Genomic DNA, 13026 nt, shown 5'->3' with positions numbered 1-13026 from the left:
GCTTGGTATCATATTGAAGTTCTCTATTTGTATCCCATTCACACCTACAGTTTGCTAATATCCCTGTTCTATGAGGAAGTTGGAAAGGTGGGATCTGTACAGATCCATAGGTCCCAGAACTCTGAGCTCCATGCTCCCATCTGAAGGGCTGTGTGATGTCTGAAATCCAGCAGCCCTTTAAGCAGCTGTCTGCTTTCCAAAGGGTGCTGACGCCTGTGAACAATATGAGCCCCTCCAATCGCAAGTGGACCATACAGGTGCAAGAAAGTTTATTGGACAAACGATTACTTATATAAATGTAGGCTTGCAGGGCTAGAACAGTGCCTCACTGCTGCGCATGCACACAGCCCAGTGGTATGCTCAAGAGCTGGCACTGAGCTGGCTGATGCTTACGAGGAAGCTCCAAGCCCTCCTTCAGCCCTCATTCAGCCTCAGAAGTGATTCTCCCTGCCCTTTGCAAGCTGGGATGAATCACAGTAAGCACAGGGGCAGATGATGGCTGGAGGAACGCAGGGTGGGGGGAAGAAGCCTGGATGAGCTCTTGATATCCTCTGCAACCATACTTTTTTATTGCTCAGATTTGCATTGGCACTTGCGATGCTTAAATATCCCTGTTTATTATATTTTCCCATAGCTGCAGTTAACGCCATTCTCAGTAGTAACACACTACCAGCAGTTAGCTTCCCTATGAGACTGCAAGGGAACATCTGAATTACTACCAAACCTTGATTTGTCCTTCTTTGCCTGCATGATGATGTGACAAGCAAACGTCTTACAGTTCCCTCACTGCGCAGAGCATGAGCAGCACATGCTACTTCTGTTTTCCAGAGTTGCACTATGAACTAGAGGGATAGCTTTGAAAACAAAGGAGCAGAACAATTCATACGTTAAGAAGGCAGAATCTCAACTTTGATAGGACAAGGGGAACAGTTTTAAACTAAAAGAGGGGAGATTTAGGTGGGATATTAGGGGGAAACTTTTTACTCAGAGGGCGGTGAGGCGCTGGCACAGCTGCCCAGAGAAGCTGTGGTGCTCCATCCCTGGAGGTGCTCAAAGCCAGGTTGGATGGGGCCCTGGGCAGCCTGAGCTGGTGGGGGGCAGCCCCACAGCACGGGTTGGAAATAAATGACCTTTGAGGCCCCTTCCATTTCTCTCACTTGCAGTACTTCGGAGGCCACAAAAGCACAGAACACAGGATGGCCATCTACCACCTTAAAGAAATTCTTCAGTGATCTTTGTGAATTATTCTTGCAAAAGAATGAGTGTTGAAGCAAGTTTTTCACATGTGACAGTAACACTGATAAGACAGAAACAAAAAAGAGTTTGTTTATCTTGTAGGCTATATAATTTTACAGTGAGGTTACTCTTCAATACTTGTCACTGACTTCCTTTCAGCTCTGTATGACACAAGAGAAATGGCCCATACAGATCATCAGCAAGTCATGAATGTGATACATTTGGTGCAGAATTTTCACTGTTATTTCAGCTAAGTCTGAGAGCACTCATTCACATAGCACGCTACTCAGCAGTTGAACAAAATCATACAGAAAATAGGCATTTTCTAAATATACAGCAGGAAATTACATCACTGGATAATGCAATCCTTGTTGCAACTTCTGTTTCAGTTTCTGAGATTGCCAAAGCTTAGTCCCTTCTCTTCCTCTCTCACACTACCCTCTTCTCCCAGAGGCTCTGACCACCACTGAAATCAACTTGTAAAACATACCCAACTATCAGCTCTTTAATTCTTCTGAGGGCTAAGGTTGACCCATACAACAACAACAAAAAAAAAGCCTTCCCTCAGCCACTTCAAAACCATGGCAAGGAGGGAAAAAGACAGCCTGAACCAACAACTTCCAATTATTTGCAGATGGATGATTATCTAAGCAGACAATTTTATTTATTTTTTAATGCATAGACACAGTTAATAGAATTATAGAGGTTGGAAAAGACCTACGGGATTACCCAGTCCAACCATCCACCTATCTGTGATACTTCCCTGCTAAACCATGTCCCTCAGTACATCCACACGGCTCTTGAACACCTCCAGGGACGGTGACTCCACCACCTCCCTGGGCAGCCTGTGCCACTGCCTCACTGCTCTTCCTGAGAAGAAATTGTTTCTAATATCCACCCTGAATCTCCCCTGTTGCAACTTTTGGCCATTCCCTCCAGTCCTATTGCTAGTTACGCAGGAGAACTGACCCCTACCTCGCCACAACCTCCTATAAGATAATGGTAGCTTGCAAACCCACAAACCCCTGAAGAAACAGTTTGTTTCCTCCCAAGAGTATTACTTGGTGTGACAAAAGTCCCCCCATACAAATCTTGGTTTTAGGTCATCTTTTCTATAAAAGAGTCATTATTTAAAAAGCCTAAACCACCGCAGTGTGTACTTTTAAGACTTTACATACTTTTATCTCATTTTTCAATGCTAATCATATCACGGGAAGGTTCCACAGCTTAAAACAAGCATGTTTGACTGTATCCTTTCATGGGGATAAATAAGAAATCACGGTGTAAAAGAAATGGGTCTTAAGAAGAGAGCTGGACAAACGCATTCACTATGACAGAATGGGACTTCTATTTCTTTTCGTTAAACAAGTAGGGATCTGTACTTGCTCGACTCCCTCCATCGCGTCCAAAATATTAACATAAAAATGCCTTTAGAAAACTACAGCGGGAATTCGTGCCCAACAGCTCGGTGAAAACATGCACCGAAGGTTGTTCCCCAAGTGCCCTCTGCTGGGCATTTGCCTGACAATCGCTCTCCTGTCACAAACCACGGGAGAAACGAAGAGACTCTCAAACCCTGCCACTCTGTTCGAGTAAAAGCACTTTTGCAAATGAAAAATCACTCGATCCATAAAGCCAGATACTGCATGCCTCCTTGTGGAGGCTCAGAGAACGCGCACTTTTTCACTTTCGTTTCTGACAGCGCTTAACAAAACGTGTTAACCATAAATTTCTGTCCACTCAGTTGAAATTAGCAACCCCCTGAGAAGCTCCAAACGTCCTTAGAGAATGAAAGGAAAAACCCAACTTGGCAAAAGTCTCTATTAATCTCTAAACGTACATGGAATTCCCCTCCAAATCCACACTGGCTGAAGGCCGAGACGACAATCCTACGTCTTCCACCAAAGTCAAACAACGTTCTAAAAATACAAAACCTTAAAAAAACACGTATTGAAAGTTAGTATTCCGTACAGCAGTGTGGAATTACAGCCTCTCACAGATGAAGTAAAGGCAGGCAATTCTTTCATCCTTAAATATATTTTCTCTAGTAAAAGAAAGGTAGAAAGATATTCCGAAATGAGATTATTTCTGAAAATAGTATTCTGTCTTTTATGGGTGCTTCCAGCACTGGCAATACTATAATGGGGAGCTCATTTTTTGTAATTGCCTATAAAAAGATTACAGTAGTTACTCATTAGTACTTACAGTAGTTGCTCAACTACTGGAACAGTCAACAGAAACTCCCAGATAGAATTTGATGACTGTGCCCTACTAAATAAAAATTGTACTGAGGGACATGGTTTAGTGGGAAATATTGGTGGTAGGTGGATGGTAGGACTGGATGATCTTGGAGGTCTTTTCCAACCTTGGTGATCCTATGATTCCTATGATCCTACCTGCACAGAGTAGAAACTGCTTCCTTAGGGGCTCTCATTAGAAGTTACAACTGTAACATTCAAACAGGCAGCAGTACTGAAAACACCACTTTAGAGTACTGTCTGCTCTTGTATTACTGCTATTCAGCAGATGAGATAACACATCAAATTAAGTGCCTTTCAAATTTGCAATCGTGATTCTAAGCATAAGTTTCTGTGACATTCCAACCTGGAAGTCAGTAACTCAGCAATTAACGTGACCAACACTGTATCTGCTTAGAACGGCATGCAGTGGGTTATTAGTAGTTTTTGTTATTTGAGTAACTATTCAAGAAAGAATCTCAGAGGCCAGAAGAGATCTTGCCAATCTCTGCTCTCTGGTGACAGCGACAGGACCCAAAGGAAAGGCATGGAGCTGTGTAGGGGGACGGTCAGGTTGGGGGAAAGGAAAAGGTTCTTCACCAGAGGGTGAAGGCTCCCCAGGGCAGCAGTCAAGAAGCATTTGGAAAATGCTCTCAGACATAGGGTTTGATTCTGAGTGGTGTTGTGTGGAGCCAGGGGTTGGGCACTGTGATCTTTGTGACTCCCTTCCAGTTTGGGGCATTCAGTGATTCTGCAACTTTAAGAGGCAAAAGGAGGCACCATCTGGATGATCCTCTAACTTACAACAAACTACATACCATAGTAGCCATCTCTTCAAAGTATCTCCTCTTTTCAGCACATCTGAATCTAAGCAAGAGAAAAAAAAAAAGGTTTATGCCACTAAAGATGCACTTACTAGGTACTGCTGATACGAGAAACCCCAACTTCATACATGCAGCCCTGCTATGACAACTGTTGCTCACATGAAGACTTAACTCGTAGTTCCCAACAGGAAAAGCGGAGCTCAACTGAGACCACTCATACAGATGACACAGTGTACGGGCAGCTGCCCTCCCTGTACTCTGGAGATTTGAATACTAGCTCTGATTTGTGATAATTTCTGATGTTACCACATCTCTTATAAAATTCCTGGAGACGTGGGAAAGGTAACAACATTTTAAAAAATGTTTTTACATTTTATTTGAAAAATTCCTAAGGTTCTTTAATTCAAATAAAACCTGAAGATTTTCTATGCTATTCAGGCCTTCTCTCATATTCTCCTAAGCCTCTCCGAATAAAACTGATAGTATAGGTTTCCACTTGTAGACAAAGTTTATGGAAGAAAGTCTTGATTTGCACTGAATTACACAAGGACGGTGTCTTATATTCTATTTGTTATCTACTAACTACTGAAATTTCCTATAGAATGTGATGCACAAGCCAAATACCAATCACTATTTCAGGGTATGCCCAAAATCCATTTTGCGAACCATGTCTGCTACCATGACGACAGGGCATGATTTCTTAATAACTGCACTGGAGCCTGTGATCTGCACAAAGGATGTCTATGCAGCCCTCCAAGAAAACAAAGCCTTTGGAGGGCAACTTCAGATCTTCTAAATCCTAACGTGATTTTTAATGACAAAGAATAGATCATGTGCTAAAAACCTCGAGAAGCAAAAACACATTTTTCATGAACACTCACCAAGCAAACTGATGATGTCTATTCTCAGTTTCATTCCTCCTTTCTTCCCAACAGTAAAAACTATCATTCCACATCCTTAGTGACTCTTCAGCCATAGACAGTATTTCCAATCCAGTCTAAGTCTTGTAGATTTAATTTATGAATCACACAACAATCCCTGAAAGATAGGGGTTTCCTTCAGCACGTCTGTCACATAAAAGGAAGGGTGTCTTTCTGTTTGTGTTAATTTGAGAAACGTTGTTTCATGATGAATAGAAAGGTGGCATGTAGCTCGGAAGGTGAAGGAGGAGATTCTGGATTCTGTACATTAAAAATATCTCAAATATGTAAAGGGAACTGAAAAGCAGAAAAACAGCTAGAACATATAAACAAATTACCAGAGGCTGTTATGAAACAAAAATGAAGGACAAGGATGAGATAAAAGCTGATATGAATTTATTTATACATCATTATTTTAGACATTCAGTGTTCCTTTGGAGAAAGCTTTATTACCCTGAAGCAGGGAAAGTGAGAGTATCTTCAGATTTTTTTCTTCTATCCATTTTCTAGTCATGCAACTACTTTAATAAGGACATTATCCTTAAAAATTGTGCGTCGCATCAGCAGATATTTTCTCCTTCCTTTCAAGACCTTTTTAGCTGTAATGGGCCGATGGATGAATTTTTCCAAGTGCTACTACTGCGACAGCTAAGGTGCTGATATTCAGGATGGCTCCTTGGTGAAAACAGGATTCTTCAACACGGAAGAGGAAAACTTGAATATTTTAATTAACTTTAAGCCAGCAGGAGGATGTGGAAGATACCTATTGCATTGACAGCTGGCCCTGCCTTACAGTTCAGAGACATAGATCTGAGCACATCAACAATGAATTACACACTAATTCCCCACTACTACCACTCTTCATCCACTGGATGGATATAGTGGCACTGCACCTGTTGTGTCCCTACAACACATCTTCCCTCCATTTCTGAAAGCAACTTCAGTTGCTTTTTGTCCTCAAGGAAATGACTCAATAGTGGTGCACTGTGATGACTGCCGCCAAACACATCTGCACAGCTCCCTCCAGCTGAAAAAGCTCAAGAGAATGCTCAGTGTCTCAGGCCAGATTGTTTGCATAATGTAAGCCCTTCCACAGGCAGCTCTTTCACAAAAACCCTGCAGCACAGCTGGGAGTCAATCAGCTTCATAAAAGCAATTATCAGACTGCGAGCAGGAAAAGCAGATAAAAATACTTCCATCGGTCCATACTGGTGTTAATTCTATATCCTAAACTTAAATGTGTTTTTCACATCAGAAGTAGACATTTTATTTGCCAGTTAATTTTAGCACATTCTTTACCATGGCCCCAATGCCATCAAAGATGTTATGTAATTCTGTTTCACACATAAATGCTGGGGTAGTCACCACTTTGTTTTTTGTATCCACGTGAGCTTCGTAAAAAGAAGTTAAGGAAAACACAGCCTGTGAATCACTTGAAGATGCTACCTGCAAAGTAAACCGTCACGGACATAACCTTAGAACTCTATTATCCCATAAAAGGACACCTCCAAGTACATTACATGTTCAGCTGTAAAGACAGTTGCACCCCATAACCTGAGATAGTAGAAGCTATATTTCCAGAAACGCAAACACTGCAAGAGCAATCTGTAGGAATGACATCACCAAGAAACGTAAGAAAACTTACGGAACTGCATATGGATTGCAATAAAATGCCTCTCTTTGAGTACAGTTTGAACACACCTTTAGCCTTCAGGAAAAGAAAAAATACGTATCTCAAAGGCAACTGATGAATTGTATCTCATGCCAGTTTTATGCACAAATTCACTTGGCATTTCTGGTCTTGTTAGCAGGTGTCCAAAGGAGTTCTCTGGCAATGACTGAGAACTTCAGACTACACAGCTGGGTACAGAAGACGACGTTTTCTAACCACCTATCACATTACACATGCTATCTGCTGCAAACCATATATTCCCTCTAAACTACAGTGTTAGCAGAAAAGCACAGATCCTGCACGTATTCATTACCATAGTGACACATTACTAAACTCTTTGTGTAAAAATTAACAGGAAAGGATATAGTTACTTCCTTCACACAATGCTTTCCTCCCAGTTCTTTAATGGCTCCCGCAGTTCCAGCATAAGGCCACTTGCCACCTTCCTCCTCTTCATGGCCCACAGTTACTTCAGCACCAGAAAGAACTTTTGCTGCCAACACTGGTGAAATGCAGCAAAGACTACAACAAAGGGAATTACAAAAACAATTAAGTCATGGCACTCTTTCAAAAGTTGGTCACGGTTGGAAAGATTCAAATGGATGCAGTCTTACAAATCTGAAAGGTATATCAAAGCAACGTCCACTCAACACTTTCTTAGTCTCTTCTTTCACAACCACCTACACACACACACACCTTGAAAAAAAAACATTTTAAAAATAAGCTACAACTGATAAAACAAAAAAGCTGTTTTTTTCATGTGGCATAAGAGCCACACATTTCAGCAAAACACACTTGGTCTCCACGTGCAAACAAATGCCCCTATCTGACCAACATACATACCCAATAGGTTTGCCTGCTTTGTGGAAGTCTTTCAAGACACGTTCAACTTCTCTGTTCACCTTGCAATCCTTCCCATCAACAGCAAATGTAGATCTGCCACAATAAGAAACTTTATACATTCCTTACCATAACTCTTGGCTCTTGAAGACAGTACAAACATAATACTTTCTGAAAAAGTTGAACAACGCTGCAGTAGACCAGCAACACATTAGTCAAAATCATAGAATCATAGAATCACTCAGGTTGGAAAAGAACTTAAAGATCATTGAGTCCAACCACAACCTAACCATACTACCCTAACTCTAAATCATGTCCCTGAGTACTGCAGCTATTTATTCTAAATAAACATCTAGATAAAAGAAGTATTAAATTAGCTTTCTAGGATTACTGAGAAGAACAGCAATGTTGACACAGAAAAATCCACAAATAAAATAAATCAAATTACTCAGGGCCAACAAAATAAAAAGCAATTAGAATTCCATGTTGCTAACGCTTAATATTTTTAATTTATTTTTTGAACTAGTCATTGTTTTATAGTTACCAATGCAAGAGAATACTTTTTGCCATGAAGGAAAAGAAGGATGATACCAGCAGCATCTGAAACTAATGAAGTTTTACCTTCACTTGCCTCTGTCAACTCAAAAAGAATCACCACAAAGCCAGGGGGGAAAGTACTTCTTGTGCATTACCTAAATTCTACAGTTCTCACCAATATTGCTAGTGCCAGTAAGAATTATAACTGGAAACCATCACAAATAGCACTTACTTCAACTATCTGAATGGAGTTTTCCTTATTAAATAGCAGTTGCATGTGTGTTAAATAAGGCCATTTATTAGTCCTTGATTTTACTGTCTGAATTACAAAGAAGGAACCTAATATTTAATTGGCACTCACAGGTTTTTAGCAGCTCCAAATCCGCCAGGGAATATCACAGCATCATGGTCCACTGTCGTAAGTTTAGCCAGGTTAGTGATTTTGCCACGAGCAATCCTTGCAGATTCCACTAAAACATTCCTTGAAGAACCAGAAATAAAACAATGACACAAATTAAGCATTTGCACACAAAAGAGTGCAAGGAAAGTTTTGGCAGAGGAAGGGAGGAAGTGAGAAACGTGGCACTCAATAACTAAAGCTATAGATGCTTTTGAAATATCACCACTAGGAAACACTGGTATTAAGAGGCTACACCTAATCACCTCCAGAATTATTACTTTTTAATCTCCAACAAAGCACCAGCTAGCATTAAGCTATTAAAGCCAGCCAGCAGAGTGCTCCCAGTTCAGTTACAGGCTGCTACCTGTGAAAAACACCTAAGGTGGAGACCCAGGAGTCACAGAAATCACATTAACACAGCTTTACCTTGACTCAGCTTCAGCTGGTTGCCCTTTACTGTGGTCAACGACATGCATCTGAGGAACATCTGGAGCATACATCTGAACCTCAGCTCCCCCGCGACTAAGGTGTACCAGTATGCTACAAAAAGAGAAACGAAACATGCTGAAAACCTTAGGAGAGAAGCTTTATCTGTCCTGTATGTCTTGCTAGAAATATTCCACCTGATTCTGAAAAAAGAGAAGGAATGCATCCTACCAAAGTAGGAGCAAAAGAGGGAGCAAAATCCCTCTATGTAACATGAAAGCTCAGAGCAGAAAGTCAGTCTAGAGGATGGGTCAGGAAAGCTAGAGACAAGTTTCAGTGTTCCCCTCCAAGCAACCAGGAACCATACAAACTTTTCTCACTGCAAGTCCCTGGGTGTTACGGAAGAGTCCCACCGTTAACACTAGGAGCACATTTAATCTAGGTGAAAGATCTCTTGTTAACAAATAGTAGGAGTTAACAATTCAACTTGAGAATTGCCATTTAACAGTGTTGAATTTAGCCCCAGGAATGAAAACTCCAGACGATTACAAAACTAACTCTACTTATCTCTGCTGAAACCAATTCTAGAAGCCTGAATTTCTGTTTCTGAAGGAAAAACAGCCTCTAACTCTAGCCCTGGCACCAACTGCAGTGCTCTGCATCTTTGGACAGGGATCATGCAGCAAGAATGCAATGCAAGGTCCCAGTTATGCTTTGACAAAACTTCACAAACCCATGACAGGACTCTGAAGGAAAACTATACCACATCTTTGAGAGAAAGTTCAACACCAGAGATTGCAGAAATGAATTCAGTGGAGCGCTCTAATGTAGAGCGGACTTCTTTTGAGCCCACAGTTTTAGCAGGTAACTTACGCAGAAGCCTCATGGATTTCTGTGCCATCGTAGACACCACAGCCAGACAAGACCTGCAATAGGAAAATTAAGTACTTCAAGTGATACAGAAGTTTGTACAGTCTTTCTTAGATTTTAAAAACACAAATGAAAGAAATAGGAGGATTGAAATAACTTCAGGGCAAGCTCTTTGCCAAGCCAGTCAGTATCACACTATTAATCCCAGCACTGCCATTTGACATACAGCAGAACTGGCATTCTTCCCTATTTTTAGCTACCCCCCCTTCCCCCACCCAGACAGCCAGGACTCGAAGAGAATTAGAGTTTATTTATTTGCTCCTGTACTTATTCCTCAGAGTTTATAAACTGGCACAGTATCATGAATGCAGTGGGTTATTTTGAGTGCCATACATCCAATGTATCAAGTGCCATTAAGGTGCGAAACACGTTCTTACCTAGACGCACATCAAACCCAAGTGGGTTAGAAGCTCACTTATGGCACTTAGGACAAGCTATGTTACTTGCTGCCGCATTTTGTCTGAGGATCCAAATCACAGATTAATAGTTAAATCACTTTCAATCCAATTATGAAACATTAACTACACTTTATTACCATGGTAATGCTACTTTCAGTTTGCTTATACGCAAAGGAGATTAAAAAGCACAAAGCAATAAGCTGTTCTTGTATGGCTGGAGGGAATCTTTCGCGAAGTATAAGAAAGGAGGAAAAAGAAAAGAAGGAAAAAATGGGGGAAAAAAAAGAAGTTTTAAGAACAATCAAACAAACAAAAAAAAATCCAAAGGGCTCTCTGGTTCTTGAAAGTATATACGCAAACACTTTTGAGTTTCGGTTCTGTTTTCTCCAAGGAAAGAATCCAGTTGAATAGTGTTCATTTCCCCTCTTCCCTCCTGTCTTTATCCTTGTTTTTTTTTAAACCTGAAAGTTTTTTTTATCACAGATACATGAACTGAAACTCGAGTGAAACCATCTTAGTTAGAAACTTGGGATTTGGAGGGGCTTTCAGCTCACCACATCCAGTTCTCTGCTATCAGACTTGATGTCCCACCACCACTTCACTTGATCAGACCAGTAATGTTTTGTTGTTCACGTTAACTACAGTTAATTACAGTTTCATTGCTCTGATATTTACAAGTGATGTTTACTTTTTACGTCTTTATTTTACCTTTTGGTAAGCGAATCAATAAACACAAAAGCAACTGTTCTGTACTTATCTTCTGTACACAACACTTGCTAAATGTTCTTGAAACTCCTTAAAATCCTGGCTTGTATCAAAAATAGTGTTGCCAGGAGGACTAGGGAGGTGATCAGCACTCTGTATTGGGCACCGGCGAGGCTGTGCCTCCAGCACTGTGTTTAATTTTGGGCTCCTCACTATAAGAAAAACAATGAGGCCCAGAGCACGTCCAGAGAAGGACAAGAAAGATGTGACAGGTCTGGAGCACAGAACTTAGGGGGAGTGAGTGAGGGAGCTGGGATTGTTCAGTCTGGAGAAGACGAGGCTCAGGAGAGACCTCATTGCTCTCTCCAAGCACCTAAAAGGAGGTTGTGGTGAGGTGGGAGTTGGCCTCTGCTCCCTGGTAACAGTGATAAGATGAGAGAGGATGGAGTATCAAGTTGGATATTAGGAACCACCTCTTCTCAGCAGTGGTGAGGCAGTGGCATAGGCTGCCCAGGGAGGTGGTGGAGTCACCATCCCTGGAGGTGTTCAAGAGCCGTGTGGATGTGGCACTGAGGGACGTGGGCAGTGGGCATGGTGGGGGTGGGCTGCTGGTTGGACTGGGTGATCTTAGTGGTCTTTCCAACCTCAACAATTCTAGAATTCTACACTAAAGCACTTTTCTCTTCTGCTATGCCAGTACCTTTCTAGTAACAAGAACTACCTCCTACTATAGTCAGAAATTTACATCACTAATGTCAATGGTAAAGTTTGTTTCCCAGTCTCTATTTGAAGGGTGATGGTTTGCCAAAATGTGAGCAATCCTGCTAAGCGATTTCACATTGAGCTCTCTGTAACTCACAGAATCACAGGGGTTGGAAGGGACCTCAGGAGACCACCGAGTCCAACCTCCTGCCAAAGCAGGTTCCCTACAATAGCTCACACAGGTAGGTGTCCAAATGGATCTTGAATATCTCCATAGAGAGACTCCAGAACCTCTCTGGGCAGCCTGTTCCAGTGCTCCATCAGCCTTACTGTAAAGAACTCAACCACAGGCTGTACAGAAGCCCAATTTTACATAAATTCCCACCGTGACCTGGCTGTCTCCGAGGTGCCTTGTTCCAAGCAGCTTTATCGCTCAACTGCAGCTCCTCCCAGCCAGGCCTGACGGTACGCCGAATCCTCCCACTACCACCCCCGCACTGAGCCACGCTGCCCTTTCACCAGCACGGGAGCGGGGCCGGACGGGCGCTACCAGCGCGCAGACCAACTTCCTCCCCCTGCTGCGCTGCCCCGTTCCCCAGCCTCACTCACCACAGCGACGCGGGCGCCGCGAGGGCGGCGGGCGGAGCAGTGGAAGGAGGCGAAGCCGCAGGGCGCTGCCCGCCGCAGCGCGGAGCACAGGGCCGGCCCGCGGGCGGGCAGCATAGTCGCGGGGGCTCGGAGCGAGGCCGGAGGGCTGACGGAACGCGGAGCCGGAGCAAGGCAGGCCGCGGGGGGCGGGCCACGCCTGGAGGCCGCTGCGCCTTTGGCTGGGGTGTCGGGAGCGCCCTCTGGAGGCGAGGAGGGCCATCGCTAAGTATTCATGGAGGAAGGTGAACAGCTAGCGTGCAAGTTGCATCGCGGAGATGGATACTTATGTATACATATAGGACTGACTGGTGTGTATCAGCTATTTGCTACAACTAACGCAGTGTTTGCAAATCTGATCGCAGCCAAGATCAGCTGAGGATCACCACATCTCTCAGCAAGGCCTGGAGCTGTTGCAGAAGAGCAAGAGGCTGCCCAGGGAGGCGGTGGAGTGACCGTCCCTGGTGGTGTTCCAGAGCCGTGTGGATGTGGCACTGAGGGACGTGGGCAGTGTGCATGGTGTGATGGGCTGCTGGTTGGACTGGGGGAGCTTA

The 13026-nt window shown here is 43.0% G+C and overlaps 1 protein-coding gene across 2 annotated transcripts; it reads right to left on the bottom strand.

The window, feature by feature from the left end:
• Window positions 1–5591: 5591 nt before the first annotated feature.
• GATD3A (glutamine amidotransferase like class 1 domain containing 3A) lies at window positions 5592–12628 on the bottom strand. Of its 2 annotated transcripts, none has more exons than NM_001030798.2 (7): window positions 12437–12628; window positions 9966–10018; window positions 9093–9206; window positions 8628–8747; window positions 7733–7825; window positions 7255–7411; window positions 5592–6612 (listed from the first exon to the last, which is right to left on the bottom strand). In NM_001030798.2, the coding sequence occupies exons 1-7, from the start codon at window positions 12548–12550 to the stop codon at window positions 6484–6486; spliced, it is 780 nt and encodes a 259-aa protein (NP_001025969.1). In that variant the 5' UTR covers window positions 12551–12628; the 3' UTR covers window positions 5592–6483. The 2 variants fall into 2 exon arrangements, with proteins under 2 accessions (NP_001025969.1, XP_040554511.1); XM_040698577.2 differs by having other exon boundaries at window positions 10400–12462.
• Between the last annotated feature and the right edge of the window lie 398 nt (window positions 12629–13026).

Source organism: Gallus gallus, chromosome 1 (genome assembly GCF_016699485.2).
Source record: "Gallus gallus isolate bGalGal1 chromosome 1, bGalGal1.mat.broiler.GRCg7b, whole genome shotgun sequence".
Lineage (NCBI taxonomy): Eukaryota > Metazoa > Chordata > Aves > Galliformes > Phasianidae > Gallus > Gallus gallus.
This window is presented reverse-complemented; position numbering and strand designations above follow the sequence as displayed.